The following is a 24,096-nucleotide window of genomic DNA, read 5'->3' on the forward strand; positions in this document are numbered from 1 at the left end:
AGAGACTAGACATGAGAGAGATAAATGGCAGATTCCAAGTGTTTATTTTCAGTAGTGAAAGTTGGGGGGAAAAAGGGATGTGTTATATTGGTAAAAAAAACTAATTTGTGATTTTGGATTTTTGTACTGTGAGCTACTTATTAAAATTCTGGAGTTATGTTTGCATGTATACATTTTGTGGCTGCTAGCCATGAAATTCCTATTAGATTATTGTAGCTTAGGCCTTCACTCTGTACATCTTTTAAACATGAAGTAAAGCATTAGAAATATAGCCAATAACACAAAAGAGCTATTATAATTTAACTTTGCTATGTCCTGACAAGTACTGTGTAAAAAAAAAAATCACACTATCTAGCTTTTGAGCTTACATTCAGTTAGTGAGCATTACCATTTACATTGACATTTTCTGGGTAGAGAAAGATTAAGAACTCTCAAGATGTCTGCCACACTTACCAATTGTAGTATGGTTAGGTATCGCTTCCACCACAGGTACTTCTGTATATGAGGCCCACAGGACGTTAATCCATAATACAGGTACATCACAACATGGATCGAAGCATTCATGTGGGCTCCAAAAAACGCTGTTGAAACAAATGTGTTTGTAATTGATATATTAAATTAACATTAGAAGTAGAAATTCTAAATTTGTGGAGAATACCCTTGCTATAAAACGTTTGCTTGTTTGTAAATTGAGATAGCCTAAAGATGCAAGATGGAAATAAATGGAATCCTTTATATTTAAGTGTTCTGTAAAACGTACTGCTAAGGCGTGTAAAGGAAAAATTTCTGGAAACTCTAAGCAACTAGATACTGGATCCTTAAATCAATGAAAGGATAAACAATAGAATAATTAAATTCAAGTTAAAGAACAAGTATGTTTAACGCCTAGTTTCAGAGTTTGGGGTGGGGGATATAGCGGATGGACCGAGGTCTTGAATCACTACCACTGTATTACACATATATGTATTTTCCTTTGCTCACTACTGAGTGCACACTCATTGTTGTGTTCATGTAAAACTTTAAATAAAGTTTATTTTAAAAAAGTTAAAGAACAAGTGAAACAATGAATGTTTAGAGCTTCTGGGTACTGTAGTCACCTCTTGAAGCATTACCCATAAAAATATGTGCTTCTAATGGTCATTCATCTAATGCAGATAGCGTTTCAATAGTTCTCATAACAAGTACTTTTTCATAAAGAGATAACTGTGAATAATAGTTAAATATACTCGTTAGGAAATCTGCATTTAGTATGAGATCAAAACTCTTAATTGTGATTGTGTGATAATATCCTAGAACACAATACTTCTCACTATCCCCAAATAACTTGAACATGACTGCAACAATCCTAACCTAAAACAATTTTCACAGGCCCTGGTGATGTCTACTTGGAAGATTTGTTCTACAAATACATTTTAGAGGCAAAATTGACTATGTGTGTTTTATTCTCCCATTTTAAGATAAGAGCTTGGAATTAAAATTAAATTGGGAGTGCATGCACAGTAAGATTTCTTATCTGTACTTGAAAATGTTTTAGTATGTTTGTTCAGTTACTGCTTTAATCATATTTCGCCATTAACCTACCTTTTTGCTTTGTCGAGTAAGACATTGACTAAACTCACCTATTGTGTTCATGTGGAACCCCATCAATGGAAACTCTTTTGAGCCCAAGGTAATTACAATTCTAGTTTGTCAGACGGGTTCACCTAGACCAGAGACCCTCTTTGCCAGACCATGTGTACACATGATTGGCAGAAGTAAAAAAAAAAATCAGGACCTAGCTGCCAAACATAGACCACAACCATGCCCCAAGTTTATTGTTCTGTCCATAAAACACAAACTTTGTTCCCAAATAACTACAGTATGCTTATGTTTATACCCATCTATCAAACAATGTAGCTACCAAACTCGAGCACTGGCCATCCACACCTGAATACATTCCAAAGTAACATTAATTTTATAAATATGAACATATTTGTTTACATTTTCAGTGCATGCAAAACGTTAATAGGCATACATGAAATGGTATTCAAAACCCCATAGGGTGTTTGATACATCCAGGGCTCAGGCGTTTTTGCATGAAAACCTACTGTTACTTTTAACTGCCATAAGCAATTTCTACTGTACAATTTCATGTGAAAACCAGTTACAAGCAAATAAAAAATGGATTAGACACCCATTCCTAATTGGACACAAATTATGCAGTCTCTATCGATGTACTGATATTCACATAGGCGATCTCGTAATGATTATTATATTATTATAACATATATGTATCACCAAAGTAATGGGCCTCTAGGTGCTAGCAGATGGTGATATTATTCCTCTATGGTACTCATGATCATCCTGGGAAAGATGAAAGGCTATATACACTGACCAGTTATACAGTTAGATTCCACATAGATCCGTGCCGGCAATGCATTTGCAAACCGTTATTTGGTGTTTTACTAACTTTATAGTGGTATACAAATACATGAAAAGGAATCAAAATAAGAATAGTCAAAAAGGAGAACTGCCTCCCTTCTTTGTCATTTTCTGAAAGCAGTACTAGAATGAATTAATCATAAATCTGTTTACATAATTAGGAATTTTGTATAGCGCTACACATTACCTAAGCCATTTCAGAAAGTCAGACAAAAAAAAAAAACCACAGGCAAGACAACACATACTTCAGAGTACAAGAGAATTTGATTTCAACCGGATGCATAGTGTGAACCTAGAGCAGACATTCTTCAAACAAGGGCATGAATATGTTGGACTAAGTAGAGAGAATTTAGGAAACAATTGGTTTTCAGGTGTTTCTTGAACTAAAACTAAGTAACTAGCCGTAGAAGGGAAACAAGGGGGGATGCTGATCCAGACCATCAGACATTGGTCCCCAACGACATTGCACCATACTTCAAATGCTTAAAAGAGCATTGCTTGACCAGGTAAGCTAACAAAACAATGTAGATTTATTGAATAGCATTGTGACATGCCAATTTTTGAAGATAATCAGGACCTCTGGTCTAGTATACTTTGTGCATAATGCAAAGTAATTTAAAGTTTATCCTAGATTCAAGAGGAAGAAACTGGAAGGCTTTCAAAGCTAGGTTTTACACAAATGCGTTTTCACAGATGCAGAAACAATCTGGCAATTAGTTTGTTTTGAAAGCCAGTGTTGACTCTGTTACAGCAGACCAGTACAGCCATGACAAGAGCACATGTAACCTCTATTTGCTGGTCAGTTTGGAGAAACGAAGGAAGTGTTGGAAATTACTTCAGTTGATCACACCACTGATTTGTGGGCCAAAGTTGAGCACTAAGGCCCAACTTTAAATCTGGGTTGATGAATCATGAGGCTGGAGTTAATTACTCAGTTCCCATGGTGAAGAGGCCGCCCACCTAATTTACAAATGACTGCCAAAGAGTTAGTCATTTATAAAGGCATTAGCAGGAACAGCCATCAAGGCAGTTGCTGCCAATGCATTTTGATGTGTGGTACAGGGCTGCGTCCTTTTGCTGCAGCCCTGAAGCAAACCGTATTCTTTTAAAAAGAAATTCCTGAAACTGGAATTTCTTTCTGAAAAGAAACAACAGTAATGATCCTCTTGCCATGGGAGGCGTCTGCCATGGTGGTGGGAGCATTAGGTTGCTACTGTTCCTTACTGCCAGGTAAAACCTGGCAGTAAGACACAGTAAAGAAAGCCTGCAGGTCTGCCCATCTAAATTAGATGGGCAGACATGTAACCACATGTAGTAGACATGACGGCTCTTACTCCTGATGGGGCCAGGTTCCCTGTTCCCAATTTACTCTGGAACCCCTGGTCGATGGACCGGTGGTGCCTGCTTAGAAGTGTAGAGGGAAGAAATAATTTGCAAACACATTGATTCATGACTCCGAAGAATCACAGACTCCAGGTTCTCGGTTCGGGGATTTCTTACAAAGCCAAAAATAACAGGCCATACAGACACCGCACGATGAAGTTGTAAAAGTACATTGGAACAAATACAAAGCCGAATCTGCATGCAAAGTTCTGTTTTGGAGCATAAAAAGAATGACGAATTCCAATACCAGAACGCAAGCAATAAGTGCCCCCAGGTCAAGATCAGACTTCATTGGAGGTTCGCAAGTATAAAGATTTAGTCTATCCCTACACTACCACTAGCGTGATATCCCTACTTAGCAAGCAAGTTTAGGAAAAGGTGTCAGCGTGTGAAGACTTCCTAAGAAGTGCACTCAGCTTGTATGAGTCAAGTAGCCTGAGGCCATGGAGCTCATTCTAAGATGCTCCTTCTCCCTCCATTGATCTCCTCTCTTCCCCCTAACTCAACCCCCGGGGCACTGTCCCTAATTCAAAACCCCAAAATCATAGAACACGCCCATTTCACATCATCCGATCACCTCATCCAGCTGGACACCTCCTCGTAGGTGATTTTCCACTCAGTTTTGATACTCCCAGCTCCTAGCTCGACGACTATTTTTTTTTTTAGTTTTATATAGCGCTAATTAGACCCGAGAAATCGGGTATCAGAGCGCTTTACATGAGCACCAGTTTCAGTACAGGAGGACACATTCATTTTTGTTAGGCACGGGGAGATTAAGTGATTTGAATCACAGGATGTTGAGCGGCGTTGCCGAGACTCGAACCCGGTTCCCCAGCTTCAAGGTCGACCGCTCTAGCCATAAGGCTACATCCTCGCTCCGATTCCCAGGCCTTCTCCAATGAGAAAGAACACCGGCTCACATTATCAGCACTACTTGTATAAATGGATCCTTTCCTAACCTGAGCCTAACTCCTAAAAACAAAAAGCATTATATTAACTAACAAAGATTCATTTCTCCACCTGCAACAGAAACGTGGGAAGAGACAAATCCAACATGGACATGAAATTCAGCTTTTATGTCTAATGTGAGAGCTTCCAGGGAGAATGCATTTCAGGCCTACAGAAATCGCCCAACATAAGAATATGGCACATAGGCCTTATGAACCCATATAAAAATGAACATTTTTTAAAGCATTTCTAAACCAACATGTTACATAAGCACATCAAATCCGCAAATAATTGTAAGCCTCATACACAAATTCTGCAGGTTAATGTTTTCAGCTAAACACGCATGTATTGCAACATAAATTTCTTCACATTTATAAGGAAAAATATCCCTAACACGTCACCTTCACATTGTTATAGTACACATTCTACTATCACATGTTAATATGACAAAAGAATAAATGCAGATGCGAACTACTCGTGATTATGATGCACCCCTACCAATGAAAGAGCAGTCGCGCTCTATCACTCCCCAGGGCCGTTGGAGAAGTTTGGCTCAGGCGGATGCCGTGGCCAATCTTAAGATTTGCCCGCAAATACATTTAGTGGGGTACTACTAATTTGGCAGGAAAGGGACTCCGTCGGTATTGCACCAGATTGCCCTCTCCGCTAATATATAAATCAGGCACCAAGTCAAGAATTTGGCCCAGATTAACAATCTGTTGGAAGGAGTTGGCAAGATTGCTCAGATTAGAAAGCTAGTTGAAAGGCAGTACCTCGGAATTTACTTCTCCTACATAAGAGCTTAGGTTTTTGATCTGGTCAGGCAAAAGTCTCTTTATAGTCTTTGTCAATTTTCTTTATTGTGAGTTTTTACATAGTACAATCAATTCCAACTGCTCATCAAAGGCAAAATAATGCTTTAAGTGAGAAGTATAAAAAGTGGATAAAAGAATTAGAAAACAGCAACCAGTGAGTTATGCAAGGGTCCATATTATAAATCTTCAGTATGCCTGGTAATTTGTTCCACTGTCTGTGCCAGCAAAACAAACAGAATAAGGAGCAATAAGCTTAGACATGGTAAATAACATCCTACTACTCAAAGAATAAAAGAAAAAAGAAAAATCCATGATAAACATTTAACTGACATGATTGGCATGCTCCTTTCCCCTCCCGTCAGGCGCACCCAAAGAGTCTGTAATAAGTAAACAATGAACCAAAACCAGATTAGGGTGAGCGGAGGAGAAAAGTGGGCTAAATACTTTCACATTTGTCTCATTGGTCCAGTAGGCGGTAGATCATCTGTTCGTGAGATGCAATGACAGACATGGAAAGTATTCAATCGGCGTGAGTCAGAGGAGAACATTGTTTCAACCCCAGATTGCCATTTTAGCCACTTCCAGGACTGTGTCTATGCAGCGTTTGACATGATTGGTAACGTCCGGGTTGGACAAGGTGTCATGTAAGAGCAGCTTGTTCAATGGCTGTTATTCCAAGGTCACAATTTCATTCATAGTGCCAAGGGCCCTGAGTCAAGAGAATTGTAGAGAGGCAAAAGAATAGACAAGGTGCAGGATATCGCGGTCTTAATGATTGCATTTCCAAAAGGCAGCTGTTGGGGCAAGGTTTGCTCTATATAATTCCTGTGGTGTCCAGTGCCAGTCATTTAGGAGCTTGAAAAAGCAGAATTTAAGCCTTGCCTCTTGGAGGACTCTGTTGTGCGAGTCCAGAAGTACGGGCCAGTCAGATTCAGAGTAGCCCTTCATAGTCCATACAGCCTATCTCTCTTTCAAGGACAGGAGTTCATTTCCTCCTGGAGAGTTTTAAAGAGTCCAAAGACCACTCCTGTGTAGGAACTCCAGCGTTTCAAGTAGTCCCAGATCTCCAAATGAGGAACAGGATTTGGCATTTTTATTTATTCTTGCAAAAGACTATGTTTCAATTAGGCATATCCCCAACATTGGCGTGTGTCGAGGTCAGATTCTTCCTACAGCTGTATAAACAATTTCATGCCCAAGTCTAGCAAGTGATGGTCTAAGGTAAGTATGCCCTGATCATATCTCGCCGTCCAATGGACCATGCCACAATCAATTCATTTGTCTTTGTTATTCCAGATCAGGACGTTGTTGTGTAGGTAAGAATGGACATGCAGTTGTTTGTATTTTCTCCCACACCTGAGATGTTGTAGGAAGTAATAGATGGTGCCTGGTTCGTCGGAGACAGTGGACCTGTAAATCAAACCTGAATCCAGTGGGCACCCAGGAGACTGTTCAATGTACACCCAGTCTGGCCTCTCCAAGGCAGATGAAAAAAGATACAACAAATACACTAGATGGTGTGCGGTATAATAGAGTGACATATCAGGTAGGCACAAACCCCCAGAAGTCTGCATTTGGAGATCTTGAGCCATGGATTTTGAGCATTACAGACAGCTGTCTATCATTTTGGTCAGTCTGACTAGCATGTAAGTTAGAAAGCCTATTAAGATCATGCCGAACAGAAACCAGGTGCTGAAACCATTTTTACAGTTTGGGTTCGACCCCATAGAGAGCGATGTAAATAGGACCATTTTTGAAAGTCCATTAACTTTTCGTCATCAGGATATTCATGTTATTGTTGGTCGCGTTGTAATTTGTGACCAAACTTGATTACCAAGTACTGGATTGTGGTTGATGAACACTGGCACTGAGAACCAAGCAGAACATTGCTGATGCTGATACAGATTTTCTCACTAAGTGACCCCACATATAAACCTTGCAGGCTGCCCATAAAGTATCCGGGTAGTTAAAAGTGCACCCATTGAGCACCAGGTATTCCTGTAGGTGGTGCTGCATCGTAGCTATTGGATCTTTACATTTCCAGTCCGGTATTCTCCAACGGCCTGGTGGTGGGTGAAGGATCCCCAATTCTAGCTCTGTCTGTGGGAGAGAATGCTCTGATACCCTGTGGGGTACTATCACACTGTTGGGAGTCAGGGATCGAGACATTAAAAAAAAATCTATTCTGGACTCAGAGAATGAGAATAAAAAAGTGTAGTCCCGATCTTGAGGATGAAGCAGGTGCCAGGAATCAAACAGAAAGTGGTCAGACAGCAGATCAAGAAGGGCCATCTGGCCCCTATTGCAGTTCAGATCTGGGGGGCCGGTTTGTTTGAGACTGCAGTACGGCATGATGGCACAGTCGCCTTCCAGTAGAATTGTAGAGTCGCTGGAATTAGTAAGCACACAGTGAAGCTTGGAGAAAGAAATTGACTAGGGACTTCTGGAAAGCAGTAGGGTCAGTCTAATCTCCCACTTTACCAGGTGATACAGTAACCTTCCATATATCACCGGAGATTTGGGTGATGCATTACGCTAGTCTCTATTCCATGGATTCTGGCGCTACTGTTGCTTTAGTACAGTCGAACTTAGAATGCCAAAATCTTGTTTTTAATGAAGAGGAAGCCCGAAAGGCAATTGATAATAGTGAAGGCAAGAACGCTCTAGGGCCAGATGGAATTCCATTTGACTTATTTAAAGAAGATCCAGCATTCTGGACTCCGGTACTCACTGCAGTTTTTAACTCAGTTTGTAGCGAGGAAGTACCAAAGTCTTGGTGCTCATCGGTCATAGTGCCTATTTTAAAAAAAGGAAATGTGCACGACCCCAAATGCTATCGACCAATATCCCTTTTGGATTCTTCCGTCAAAGTCATTGGGAGAGTTTTGCTAGATCGCCTATTGGACTGGATTAACGTCAACCACATTTTGGCCCCCAGTCAGTATGGCTTTAGGAAGGGGCTCGGCACAATCGAACAGTGACTCAACCTCCACCTTATTTTGGCCAAATATAAATATGCAAAGGGCGCTTCCACTTACCTTGCTTTTATGGACCTGACCAGTGCGTTTGACTACGTCTCACTCTCTAAGTTGTGTGACATCTTAACTAGCATGGGAGTCGACACGGGTCTGGTCTCCTTTCTGAGGCTTCTCCATCATGATCTTTACGCTTCAGTGAGGTATGGCAATGCCGGAGAATGTTCAGAGCTGTTCAATATCAAGCGCCGGGTGTGCCAAGGTTGCGTTCATGCCCCAATCTTATTTCTCCTCTATACGAACGATTTGGAGAACACTTTAGTTTCAGATGGGGCGGACGTCCCGCAAGTGGAGAAAAAGGCCGTGCCAGCGCTACTCTATGCGGATGACGCAGTACTTCTAGCAAGGACTGCGAATGGCCTAAAAAACTCATTGCCAGTTATGTCTGTTTTATGAAGGACCTGGGACTGGAGCCAAAACTATAAGAAAACTCTTATAATGATTTGTGGCCCCCAAAATACTAAATCCAGTTGTTTGAACAGGGAGGGCAAGAATCTCGAGAGGGTTAGTTCCTTCCCTTATTTAGGCCTGGAATTCGAGGAAGGTTGCACATGACACACTTGTATAAAAAATAGAATAATACGATACATGCGAGCAGTTGAGCCTACCTTCTCCCTTGCAATGTCCATAGGTAAAAAGCCCATGGGCCCAATTTTAGAGATCTATAATCGTAAATGTATACCGATTTTAACATATGGCATGGGTATCTGGGGATGTAGAGATGTACATGCTATACAGACTGAGGAGAATAGATTTTGTCGTAGAGTTTTATTAGTTCCCCCTCATCCCCGCATTTTTCCCTTCATTTGGAGCTAGGTCTTGATTATGTACAAGATATTATAAATGCAGCACCTTTAGCTACCTGGTGTTCCATCTGGGCAAATGAAGAAGCTGAACTAAACCGGGCAATTATTAGAGACTGTTTAAGTTGTTCCCGAGGCCTTTCTATTCCTTGGCTACAATACTTAAAACTTGCCTCATGGAACTTGGTTGTCTCTCTCTGTTTGAGCACCCAGAATCATTCAGCAAAGGGGATCGGCAGAGGGTGTTGGATAGCTTCCGAAAGCACAAACGATCCTCTAGGGAATTGTTTGAAGTCTCCAAACCCACTGTCAGAGATTATTGCCTTTTTCAAGTACCTTCCACTATTGCCCCATATCTTTTATATGTAAATAATGTTCATGAAAGGAATTGACTGACCAGATTTAGGCTGGGGTCTTTTTGCTGGTTGATATGCTTCCCTTTGGGCCAGTATTCTTCTGAAACTATTACCACTTGCCCTTGCGCTGAACATTCGCGCCAAACTATTTCACATTTTGTCTTTTTTTGTCAATTTTATCTTCAATTTACTAGGACATTTTTCCAACAGTTTTGGATAGGTATTAGTTTTCTAAATGTAAAGTGGCTTTGTATTTTCTCCAGCAACTTAATGACTGTGACGTTTGCTTTGCTGTTGCGAGCTTTCTGAAGTGCACCTTAGCAAAGAGAAGGAAGATACTGTTCTAATAACAATGCACTTCAACAGCTCCTGTATTTATTGTATTTGTATTGCTGCTGAAATGCTATTTGTTGCTGCTGACTCTTTTATAAGACTGATTTTAATATTTGAATGCTATTGGTTTATATCTGCTGCTATCCAGTTCATCAGCGCTGCCACTTTAGCTTCGATCAAACCATTGTCTATGTCTGCATTGGGATTGTAGTTTTCTTAAATGAGTTTTGATTTTAATGTTGTTTGTTATTATGTGTACCTTTTTTGACCGGTCTTCGGAAGGTCAAATAAAGAAAGAATTGATTGATTGACTAGGGACTATTAGAGTTATATATGCTGTCCAAGGTTATGTGGGAGGATTAAATAGCCAGTTTAGGGATTACATTGCCCCCATTCCATCCATTTAAGATGGGAACAGGAGGGCAGCCAGGCATTTATGCAAAAGTAAGGCAGTGCCACCCTTCTTAGGGTGGGGACCAGCTGCTAAGATCATAGTCCCAAACTGATCTCATCACAACTTGGAGGATTTAGTGAGAAAGGTGGGTTCATTGTCAGACACCAATGTCAGGATTGTGGGTTCCCATAAAGGACAGTATTTTCTTACAGTTTGATATAGTTGTTTAGACCCTGAATGTTAAGGGTAGAGTGTGCTGCTCCAATGGGATTGACCACAGCAACTGATAAGCAAGGTGGTAGGATGCTGTAGATGGAGTCTTATTAGGGAATCAACTAGTTCATGGGCTGAAATATGCTGCACAGGAACCAGCAAAAATAACTTTCTTTGGGGCTTTGTAGCTAACCTACCTCGCGTTGTAGCTGCCATTAACTGACGGCGAATAGGCAAGAGTATGGCTGCAACGATGGAGTCACCCCTAATGGGACTTAAAAGATCTGGATTTGTCTCGGTCTTTGGTATTCAGAGTGGGGGCCTTACGATTGTGTATGGTGGCATAGTGAGAGCGAGTTACTAACACGGTCGTCGCCACAGTGCGCCAAACAGTGCACAATGTAGCAGGTTGTCTTTTGCAGGGATGAGAAAGTGTGAGCAGATACTGGGGCAGCGCCCACAGGTTGATCATTAACAGTGTCCAAGAAGTTTTCCAATGCCTGGGGGTCTGTGCATTCTCTGGTAATATCGTTCACTATTACGATCATGACCACTGGGTCCAGGAAACCATAGCATATGTCCTTATGTTTCAGTGCCAGTCTCAAAACCAAGATTGTTTTCCTGTGGTTAGTCTCGGCTGAGCAGTTGGCTGCCACCAGGACTATGATCTTTGCACTGGTACAGACCGTGTTGGCGGAAGAGACACACAGTGATAATTCCAGTTTGTGGTTTCATGGGATAAATTACATCCTGGTGAACAACAGAGGTGGAGATAGGAAAATACTTCTGAGGCAAACTGAATCGAAATAAATATGTCGACAGAGACCATTCAAGAGAAACCACAACATAGATAATTAAATTTATTATTTTCTAAGAACTAGGAGTTGTGGTACAACCAGTGGTGTCATGGATGAACAACTTCGCTTGGCTGTGTCTTTTTGAGGATCACTCAACTCTTAGGATTCAATATTATTGACAATTTCTTTTAACAGTTTAGGGTATCGGGACACTCTAGTACTCACCTTTTGCTGAATGAACTATGGTTACCATATTTTTGATAATCACTGTGGTTGATATACATTGTATCTTGAGACCGCTTGTCCAATATCATTTAATTTTAATGGCTATGTGAAATATGCATCACGTTATTAGCTATGCAGGCTTAGTGGTAGTATAGTTTGTAATCTAGGTGACACTATTGGGTGTGGCATGGGAACTTGTTCTTTTTCATGACACAAATTATAGCAGCTTTGTGTCATATACTCTTCTTTTTTTAGTCACTAACGATGTTAAGACCATGATAATATCGGTCTATACTTCTCATATATGATGTTATAGTTTTATGAATTTACATATTGGGTTTTACACTATAGTAATCATACCCATATCTTTTTGGGATCTTCCATTGGGATAGCATATGTTTTGGAATATATCACAATTATCTTATAGATATTTATGTTGATGTCAGTTTAAAAAAGGCAATTGCACTGGCCTTTTCATCTCCTTTCAAATTTTACTGAAGTGGATATACATGACTTCTAGATCTGTGTTGGTTTACAAATGGCCACAGCATTATTTAATTTTCCTTATTGGTCCCATGACTGAATGGACACTATAGTTAGATTAATATTTTAATGTTGCCTGCAGTTTAACATTTGCATTTCCATCAGAAGTTAGAGTGTGTTTATATTCTAGACACACTCTCTCTGAATGATAGCATATGGCACTTTGACCATGCCTGTCAATGTCTACTTGATTGCAACCAGATTTTAGTAATAAGTTAAGATGGCACCCATTTCCATAATGTGTGTTTTCATCGGAACGCCACGCTCATTCTACTCATGTGCCGTGGATATGGTACAAATCAAGAAAAACTATTTAAGGTGCCCCATAGATGAATGTAACCTCTCGAACGCTGGTCCTTATGTACGGTGTAGGACGTGGATTCGAGTGAGTATTAACTTAGTTTTTCATTTGTGTTAGCCTCTCGATAATTAAGTTTTGTCGTCATCTTGCACAATATTTTTATATGTAGACATACACTTTTGTGATGAAGTGAGGGGGGAAGACACAGTCTAAAGACGTGGTCAATATTAGTAGATATGATCATAATTATATGCTACCATTGTGTCATCTAGATTTAGAATTTAGGAAAATATCACACAAGATTTTTATATTCTGTAGACATGTTTTTGTAACAAGGTGAGATGGAAGAGGTATAGCAATACAGTCATTCCTTGAAGATGATTGCAATTATTTACTACAATTGTGCCATCTATGTTTGCATTTTACAAAAATATAGCAGAGATTATTGGGAAACTTGTATTTGTTAACCCCTTCAGCGCTGCGCGGATTCCCCCGCGGTGCTGAAGGGTTCGAGCGCGGGCGGGGCCATGACGGAACGGTTCCGTCATGAGCACAGCTCAACCGATGCTCATGACGGAACCGTTCCGTCATGGGCATGGAAGGGGTTAAATTACACTAATTCGTTACACTACGGCCTGTGGAATTGTTCGGTAGGATCTCATTTTAAATTATCTAACTTTTTTGTATATATTTCACCAGTCAATGATTTAGTCACACATGGGAGTCTGATCTGATTATATTCCAAAAAAATTGGAAGTATTATTCATTCTTCGTAGTGGTTACTCTTTTTGCCCATGTTTCTTCAGGTGTCCATACCAACTTCACTAATTCTCTTACTTTCGGCACCATAAGGAAGGGTTTGGGTAACTCCTGTCCTCCTTTGCACTGCTTATAGAGTAGGTAAAAACAATTTGTCATAACACTGCATGACCTAAGGTATGCAAGTTTACTTTTTAGAAATTGCTCTTATTTCATTTTTGGTGGTGAATTGTAACATGAATTTTTGGGTCATTATCATCCATCCTCTCAATATGGTTATGTTGTAAGCAATGTATACTTTGCTTGAAAACTATGCTATGTAATACTAATATGGGGTGATGCTCCTCGGTTCAAGAATGACCGTTGAAGCCTAAAATTGCCTACTTGCATTTTCGTGTTGAGTGTCTTTTGACGGCTCTTGTAACAATTAATTTTCAGGTTGACCAACGAGATCTCAATTATATCTGAAAATTAATTAGGAAAGGTCAATGGGATATGCTGTTGAGGAATTTGTTCTGCTTCTATGGTGAAATAATTTATGGATAATGGATTTAATATTACATTTGGTGACATTATCTAAAATTATTCTTGGGTTTTGTGTGATCTCCACTTTCCTTTAGCCATTTAGGTTCTTCGATCACTAATCCTAAAAGGAAATTCAATGACCCCCTTTTTTGGACCTTGGAGAGAACTCATGAGATATACATCTTGCTATGTTACACATGGTAGGCAACAGTGGCATTTGTGCACTTTTTCGTGTCATTAGGAATTAGTGTAACATTTAATATTTTTCATGTAGGCATCTCACTTTGATTAATGGCAATATGGTTGCCCCTTCTCTAATGTTGTATCTAACTATGTGAGGAATCAGGAGGCCGAAACTAAACAATTTAAGTATAGTCCTATTGTTTCTTTTCTCCTTCACCTTTCAGAAATTCTTTAAAATGTACACAAGTCCAACAGAACCTTCTGTTAACCAGACTTCTATATGTTTGCATTCTAAATACATTTCATGTGTGTGCTGTTGTTACATTCTTCTTTTGTTAACGCCCTTTGATGGTGTTTTGATGTTGCTTACGTTTGTGATGTTGGTTGTAATTTCTAATGTGTTTGTGGTATTGTAAGATTTGTATCATTAGATGCATACTTCTGTATTTATAAGCATCATGTTTACAGCCCTGAAGAAGTTCAATAGTCTGAAACATGTTGGCTGTGAGCGTTTTCCTTTTAGAATCCAATAACAATTAGAACATTCACCATGGTTGGCATGATTATACTCACAATTTTATGCGACCTCTTTGTTAAACGACACTTATTTGGGCGCAGTTGGGTACTTTTACTTCTTAGACAGCAACACCTTTAGGCACCGGTGCTGCGCCAATTAATAACATGCAATGAATTTGGAAGTGCTATAATTGTTACCTTGCTGCTATGTAAATCGTTTGACATTTTTATACCAATTTCGCACTAGATATTAAACTTGCAATCACAGTTTTCACAAATTCATTTTCTTTTGTTTAATTTCAGATTTGTATCCCATCTCTTTATTTTGCTCATTGCCCTATAAAAAAATGTACATTTGACAATTTGTTTGCAATTCAATAACACTACACACAAAAGCCATACAATCCCTCGGATGAAGAAGGCCACTGTGCCACAGAAGAACATTAGTTACATTTGGAAAGACGGCTATGTAAACAGACCCAAACAAAATTCTTCTCATCTCTCAAGTGTGTGCCTCCAGGGCAATTATGACACATAGATATAGCTGCTTGTTGTCAATGGTGCAGATGGCAAACTGCATGCCCATGCACTCAGAATCTTCCCCTTGCAACTAGTCTTACAGTTTGGTGGGGATATCTGAACATCTTTGCCCTTTAATTAGATCAGATTTCGCCCGCTACTGTAAACTCCTAACCCTTTACCTGTGCTGCTGGCTCTCACCTAAGAACTATGACCATCTGCTGTGATCAGTCTGGGGACTATATACTGGCCAACCCTCACCAGTTCAAATGTGCCTGACCTATACCAGACTGAAAATAGCCTCTATAAAGCATGGCCAAAGGTGTAAAACCTACCTCTCCCTGATAGTAAGTCTAACTTGAATTCGATGTAAAGAAGTTTCCTGGTGTACTTTGCTACTGTGGCCACAATGTGATAGGAAAAGTGAGACTGTCTTACAGTGATAGTGGCGACTATCTGGAAAATCAGCACAAGAGCCAGCTGACTAATAAATCTGCATAGAAGATCAGTGAAGGAACAGGGAACTCCAAGAAGTATACTGATTCTTGCAGGCAGGCCAGCTTGCAAAAAATAGACAAGTACCGCAGAGCATGCATCACCTAGATTGTGGGACTGCTTTCCTCCTTCCATCAATGGTGATCTTGCACCATCTGAAACATGTCACAGCACTAAGGAAGTCACTATCCCTTCCTAGTCTGAGAGGTAGCTACCATCTCCTTTACATACCTGACCGGATTCTGGAAATTTAAAAACTATTTTCTCTCTTATAGTGCCAGAGATATTGCAGTTTGAAGTCATGATTTATTCCAAAACTCCAGTTACAGTTTGAAACTAGTGACAATCTGTGGTCAAGTGGTTGCCTCGTCCCATTGGTGAAGCTGCCACTGAAAAGCTGTGAACACAAACTGGCAATTTTCATTTTTAGAATCGGGCCCCAACATTGGTATGCACCAAGGATACTTTACTGAGACATGGCCCACAATTACAATGGCCCCCATCAAGAGACCTTTACACCAGCTGTATTGTTATAGGTTCACTTTAATGAACTGTGCCCCACCTGGACACCAGTTACTGGATCCCCAGTCAGCATTGGAACTGGTCAGCATGACTCTTGCCATCCTAAAACCTTTCCACCTACTTGGCTTGAGCGGAACACAAAGTTGAATGGTGGGTTTTTGTACAATGGTAGATTTTCATTTTTGATTGGAAACTTAGCAACTGTAACTTGAGCTCACTGAGTTGTTTAACAGATTCTCCCAAACCAGAGACCACAGAAAACTTACTACATTTTATTTTTAAAAGGAAAGTGCACCAGAAAAGAAGTCCATATCCAATGTATTTATTTCAAACTCTTGCACTGACTTCGAGTTTGTTAACGGTTATATATTTTGCAACGATGTATCAAGTTTCTAAACACCCCACTGCCGACAGCAAATGCTTATTGCTTGTTTGCCTCCTATTGAGACTTCCTCGAAACCTCCAACAGCAACATAACCCCAAGAAAAGGCCTCACAACTAAATACAGAAATTCAAGTTGGCCTTTAGAATGAATAAAACAAAGAAAAAGGTAAAACCTGTTAAACGTGCAACACTATGCCAGATTCCAATCTGTAATTAAGCAAAAATTGTAAATAGAATTTGATAAGGGACTCTCTGTAGTCTCTGGTAGAATATCAGGTCAGGTCACATATTGAAAAGAGTGATAGTTACTCACAAAAATAAGTTTCAGTGCAGTCGAGATCCAGAGAAAATGTAAAACAATAACAGATGTCGAGGGATAGAGATACTTGCAGCAAGTAGGATATTTCCAACAGTCTGCCCTATACAGTGATCCTTCATTTTTTAATTTAAGAGCAGCAAAGAATGTACATGATACAGAGATGAACAAAACAACAATCACATTCAGGGAATTACTTGCATTCGTAATGTACGCTGTTGTTGCCATCATTGCTGGTCCATTAGTCTTTTGCAAAAAACTGTTCCAAAGATTTCATCTTAACAGGCAGATCGAATTTACTTCCTTTATTTCACTGCAGTTCGGTGAACGAGTCTATCTGCACTTTAGTCCTAGAAATGCTGGTCCTGTTTTCCACTTTCCTAAATCATCAATTAATTTGATCTTAACGCGACAATCTCTCAAACACATGCTATGGTCACTGGCAATGTTTAAGTAATTCTTGGAGAAAGGTCTCTTAATAGTAAATATCACCATGAATTTGATTATCCAGTGGTTAGTAAGACCCATGCTATTGACTGAAAACCCAGAAAGTTACCTGTGTGAATACTCTTCCTGGCTCCCATAAGATGCAATGATATGCCTGGCCAAGGAAAGGATGGTATACGTTTAGCTTTCAATGATCATCAGGAGGATAACTTTATTTACAGAATGAAACTGAGACTGGTATGCAAAGGATTAAAGTATAACTGGCTACCTGAATGGAGACGTGTGCCTAAAGATGGCACATGCTGAATTGTAGTTTCAGGAGACAGAAGCTAATGTGATAACTTAAGACCCACTTACTGGAGGTGAAGCCAAGCCCAAGATGCCGCCAAAGGCGTGAGATGGGAGCGCTCGCAAGGGACTGGTTCGCCAGCTCCCGTAGAGCAATCCTCAGGGACCTGACAGATGGCGGAGGTGGGTGCGGTACCTAAGGAGCACCAGAGCACCACCAAACTTGGAGTAAGCAATAGTGGCAGCGCAGGCAGCCCAACCATCTAGGCATGCACAAGATGATAGAGTTCTGGGAGGCCTAGCACATAGACCTGCTGTCTCCCCAAACACCGGACCGGAGCGCACAGCAGGCCCTGTTGCCAACGGTAGAGCACTGGGTCCACAAAGCGGCGCAATGACCTGAGCTCACTCTGGGCCCTAGCGAGACACCCGCCCATTGCACCCAGGCAGCAACCCGCTGGCCTCCACTATTTCATGAGGTCACTTGGAGAACGGGCCTACAGAAGAAGCGAGGGACGCTGGACTGTGGACCTGCAGATTAGCCCAAGTAACTTGGCTAATATGTGGGCTGACTCCTAGTGGCCCGGGTCCTGCAGAAGAAGAAGGCACCTACAGATGGCCTGCACGTGGTGAGCTGCTCATGAATGGAACTGCCAGACAGTGGGAGAGACAGTTGTGCATTAGAGGAGAAAGAGACAATGACGGATTGTGTTTGTGACAGATTAAGAACTGTAAGTGGATAGCCATGTAAAGTAATCACTTCAATGCACTCAATCTGGTCCAAATGAGAAGCCATCAGGTACAGGGGTGTTTGGAAGTCAAGAAACTAGGACATAGTGCCTAGCCCCCAGTAACATATACATCCTATTTGTGGAGGCAATGTTGGATGTGAAATGAGTGTCCTAGCGCCTTGTGACTGTATGTGATGTGTACATGACCCAAGGATGATAACAGAAAGTCTGCTTGTTCCACATTCCCGAAAATTGATTCCCTCACATTCCTTGTGCCAGCTAGGCCTGGGCGAAAATTTCGTTCCGTTCGCGGAAATTGCAATAATTTGACATTTTCGCGTTCCGCGGAGAGCGCGAAAATGTCAAAATTTCCTGTTTCCGCATCTTGGCGATAATTTGTTTCTTGCTCGCGCTGTAAAATAATACATTCTGGAGCGCGCGCGCGATCGCCTTACCTGAATCCCTGCGTTCGCCGACAAGTTTTCTTGATCCGGTCGCGTTCTCCATGAGATGTTGTATTGTTTTTAGCCATTTGAGCTGTCTCGCGACAGTTCGCGCCCGCAGTGACGTCATGCGTTGCGCGATCACGTCTTTCTTCTCGCGATCATGCACCGCGAGACAACTCAGAACAAGATGGCCGCGCCCGCAAGCAACCACATGGGTAAGTTGGCGACCCGCAACCATGCAGAAAATCTCGCGAACATGCGGGAAAAAAACGTCCGCATCTTCGCGATATTTCCGCTTGTTTGCAATAATTTTAAAATTTTCGCGATAATTTGCGAAAGTTAATTTCGCAAATTCCGCCCACCCCTAGTGCCAGCACAATATGAATTATGTGTTAGATCCTCAATAAAATAGTTTGACACTCAGTACTGGTGTCAATGCTCATTGCTGTTAACTGCAACAGTTCCTAAACCGCCAAAATGTGGATTGAGTCATAATGTGTTGAGGATACTGCACCTCAAATCGTACGATACAGCTAGGATACTCAATGTTCCCTGAAAGAATTTCACCAATTTTGCTATGTAAACAAATGGATTCTCCCATCTCTTCTCAACCTACACGAGTACATCATAGCTACAAGCTGCCAACAAATCTTCTCCCACAAGTTCCTGTGACACCCCACTTCCCAAACCTTGACCACTGTAACCATCTCCCAACCTTTTCTTTCGACCATTGTGCTGTAACTCCCACCAATGTGCCATTGTGTTAAAGCTAGATTTGAAATACATAAACACACAGATGTTAAAAATGAGGTATACATGTAAATATATTAATTGAATCTCTATTAATCCAGTTCTTTTATTAACTGGAGTAAAGGCAAGCGATCTTGCGAGCACAAGTGTATCCCAATTAACAAACAAGCCTTTGCAACGGCCTCGCCTTTGGGACCTTATATGTATTTAGCTATGCAGCACATTAGCCTGGGTGCTGAAACATTTACTGTTCTTTAACATAGAGGGAAAGTAAGCACCAAACTGCGTGACACGCCAGGTATGGGAACACATGGAGAGAAATATTGCCTTTCAGCTGGAAATGGTATAGTCCAAAGCTCTGTTTTTATTATAAAATCAGGGCCTTCAGTGGTCATATAACTGAAAATACAAGATTTGAAAAAAATATTATTGTCTACGGGTGCTGGTGGAAGACAATTTCTAAGGACTGGAATTTAGAGAATGCTAAAGTGATTCTGGTATTTTACTGACCTCTGCTGGGCGTTTTCTATTAAGAACGTTAAATAGAGGCAGTTGCCAGAAAAAGATTAAAAAGTAAAGTCCTTCAGCAGAAAACAATTCTGGTATTTTACTAACCTCTACCTGTCGTTTTCTATCAAGACCGTTAAATAGAGGCAGTTGAACAAGCAGAAAGCAATTCTGGTATTTTACTGACCTCTACTAGTTGTTTTCTATCAAGACACTTAAAAAGAGACAGTTGAACAGAAAATAAAGTCCCTAAGCAGACAAGTCCCTGGGCTGATCTCCAGAGCCCACAAAGCACATACACATATAAGTATATACTAAAGTATATACTAAAGTATATACAAGAGGTCTCGAATGCTCAACATAAAAAAATGAAGCAGAAACAAAAAACATCTTCAAACTACATGTAACCTTGGTGCTCCGGAGTAGAGTGCTACTCGACATAAAGCACTTTAATATCGCATCTTGGGTAGTATATATACATTCAATTACAATTCGACATAAAGCACTTTAATACCTCATCATGGGTAGCATGTCCTATATACATTCAATTACAATTATGATACATGAATGTGTATTAGAAAATGAAAAATTAAATAGGATACTCACATTGCCCACCGGCGACCCATTTGATTCCAATCCACCACAGAGTAAACATTGTGCAGTGGTGATACACATGAAGGAAACTTATCTGGTTGAATTTTTTTCTTAGGATAAAAAACACCGTGTCGAAGTATTCAACTCCTTTTGATACATAGTACCACCACAGAGCAGATGCTATCTGTAAAACATCAAAAGAGGGTCTGTCAGGAGCCACCAGGAATGCACAGCTTTATCATACTAAATAAAATTAAAGACATTAAAAAATAAAAAGAATTAAAAAAAAGTAGCAGCACAGAATTCATCCAGGATTCCATCCTCCCCACAAGAAGGAGCACAACACATTGGAAGAAGCCTCCCAATTGATATTCGACTTGAAAGCACATCAACTATTTGCCCCATGATGGATTTAAAGACATCGCTAACGTGATTGGAGCCACACCAACCTTCCATTCTGTCACTTATGCCTGCCTTTCGTACTTAAAAGTAACAAAGTCTGCGTTTGTTTAAAACTTTGCATCTTCAGTGAACACGTCTAAGATCAGCCTATTTAGGAACAAGGTCATCTAGATCTATTAAGGACTCTTAAACTTTGGGATCTGTTCCACGATTCGGATTTGTTAAACGGGTTTAACTTTGTTCGTAAGTCTGTACTTATTTATCATCGCTCAGTCACAAAGTTAAACACCTACCAAGTGCACAGCAAGAACGTAGTATCAGTTTTTAAAGGTCTGCAAGGATGATACACGTAACGTCATAAAATAAAGTGTCGAAACTTTATAAACATTCACCCCAAGTCACAGAACTGGGTCTAATTCATAGTTATTGTGCTCACCACAGTTTGGACCCACCCATATGCAAATCAGTCTTGACCCTGCTTCCTATGGAAACAGTCCAGCCCGAACTGCCAAGCCAGGTCCTCTCTAAACCGGAAACAAGCATCCTGGGACCGGTTTCACAGTTTCTCCCCATATCAACCAGGCTAGCTTGGATCCAGTGGCGCAGCGAGCAAGTTTCAACACTCTGTACATCATTTTATTTTGTGATGTAGATAAATGTAACGGTCGCCCAAGTTACATTGATGGAAACTAGCAAAAATAACACGAACTTCGATAGGCACACTCAATGTTTGGATCTTGCTACAGATTCCTTCAGCTGATGCAAAAACTCTCGTCTTCAACACATTAAAAAGAAATAGAGAGTTGGCTTTGGCAGAGCCAAAAGTAGGAGGGGTCAGAGAGAGTTTTATTTCCTAGGCCCTGCGATTATTTAGGGCCCCATGCTAGTACTGAAATCTCTTTTACACATATTGAAAAAAGCTTATTGATACTGGAACTGCATTGTTATCTTTGATTAAGGACACATTCTTTTTTTATAAACTTCAAAACAGGTTCTTGTAGCATGTGGGCCTGGCATGACATGGTTGACCAGGAGTCCACAAAATCTTCTAAAAAGCCCGCCTACGGGTCAACCCTCTTCAGCCATTGCCTAGCGTGCTTTTTATCCATTGCCACTGGTTGGGTGGGCTTTTAGTCAATGTCATGGCATTTGGAGGATGGTTACCATGTGGGTTGCTATTAGATAGAGTTTGATGCTGGGTTCAAGGAGTCTTTTGTCATTACATTGCAGTTGCAACATGACGTGTAGGTTGAGAGTTAGTGTGTGTTCTTTTATATATATTTATATTACTAGAGACAGCTGAGGAATTTATGGAACCATACATTCCTAAGAGGATGATTTTTTTTTAATCAATCATCCTGTATTGCTCAGATAGCAGGGACTAATAAAGCAAAGAGTAAATGTGGAGAAAAAAACCTATGACATTCTAAAGTTGGACATAGACTAAAGATACTGTGGAAGTGCTAACAGTGGGGGATGTCAGATTTGGCAAAACTATGTACTAGCACCTCTATAAAAACATGAGCAAGCACACCCCTGCTGCTAACTAGTACAAACAAACTTAAATAATCAAAAAACAACAGGTAAGCATAAATACACTTACTAGCACTGATAACACAACAAACAAATTATAACCACAGCAAGCGTAAAAGTACATAGTTGGTTGACATTGTACAGAACAACTACTGATGTTACAAATGTATTTACAAAGGATTTGGATTTATTAGCAAATAAAGGAAACAGCAATGGTATGTAGAAACCCCACTACAGATTTAAAGAGCAATGTGCCAAATTTGAGAACAAATGTGTCATGTTACCATGCTCTATCAGCCAATCAGACCTCATCCTGTACTTGGCCATAAAGTAAGGTCTAAAAATGCCGCGAAGCAACCTGGATGTTAGAGTGGTTTTGGGTGCACCATCCTACCAGCCGGCCAGAGGATGCTCTTGAACCCCTGTTAATTTTAAAATTTCGCCGGCACAGCGTTTGAGCTGCTCTTGTGAAATCTCTTGTATTTAATGTATCTTAAAAGAGGGCTCTTATTAGTTCCCAAAGCAAAATTACTGTTTATTCGCTTTTGTGTGGAACTTTCTTTTTGTTTATTTCCGCTGGCTGCACACATTTACGATACTTCTACTAAAGCTGTTCAAGCCCCATTCACTGTCAAAATAAGATCTCTTCCCACAGAAAAGGCTGAATGCGTGCTTTTTATTACTTAGTTGTGTAAAGCAGATGCCTTGGCCTTAGAACATTAGTGGCATTTCATATGCATGCCTGAATACCTTTCTTTGCACTGCGTAGGCAAGATCGCATTGATTTTTTCAACTTAATCTATTTTGTCATTATGATCAAATTCTAAATGTTGTAATAAACATTCCACGTTAAAAATACAAGAGCTCTACTATATTTTACTACTAAACAGGCAGTCACAAGTGCAGTTACCTTGCAGACAGCAGGGTCATGATTTAAATGGTGCAGCAGATGCAGTGGCACCGGAGCCAAAAGCTCTAGAGACCCCACTAAACCCAGATTATTGTTAACATTTAAACCTAAACAGGCAGTCACAAGTGCAGTTACCTTGCAGCCTCAGGGTCCTTATTACAATGGTGCAAAAGATGCAGTGACACCAGGACCAAAAGCTCTAGGCACCCCACTAAACACCACAAATTGCCATATTGTACTACTAAATAGGCTATCACAAGTGCAGTTACCTTGCACACAATAGGGTCATGATTTGAATGGTGCAGCAGGTGCAGTGGAACCAGGCCCAAAATTTGTCAGAACTTTTATAAACAACAAATATTTCTATATTTTTCTACTAAAACAGTCACAAGTGCAGTTATCTTGAGTTAAAAGGGGTTTGATTTGAATGTTGCACGCGGTGCAGTGGCACCGGGACCAAAGGCTCCAGGGACCCCACTAAGCGCAGAATTTTGCAAAATATTACTACTAAAACAGTCAGTTCCAGTACAGCAATCTAGCAGGCACTAGGGCCCTGATTTCAATGGTGCTGCAGGTGCAGTGGCACCGGGGCTAAAAGTTGTTAGAACTCCTCTAAACCCCAAACATTGCAATATCCAACAACTAAATAAGCAGTCACGAGTGCAGTTACCTTGCAGGCTCTAGGGTCATGATTTCAATGGT

General features: G+C 40.5%; 1 protein-coding gene across 1 annotated transcript in view; it reads right to left on the reverse strand.

The window, feature by feature from the left end:
• Positions 1-24,096, reverse strand: part of ELOVL4 (ELOVL fatty acid elongase 4) — a 197,683-nt gene that overhangs the window by 17,333 nt on the left and 156,254 nt on the right. Inside the window, exons 4-5 of the mRNA XM_085611006.1 lie at positions 20,562-20,733; positions 454-581 (exon numbers count right to left, since the gene is read on the reverse strand). Coding sequence (XP_085467132.1) covers positions 454-581; positions 20,562-20,733 — 300 coding nt within the window. The remainder of the gene's footprint in view (positions 1-453; positions 582-20,561; positions 20,734-24,096) is intronic.

Source organism: Triturus cristatus, chromosome 6, assembly GCF_964204655.1.
Source record: "Triturus cristatus chromosome 6, aTriCri1.1, whole genome shotgun sequence".
NCBI lineage: Eukaryota > Metazoa > Chordata > Amphibia > Caudata > Salamandridae > Triturus > Triturus cristatus.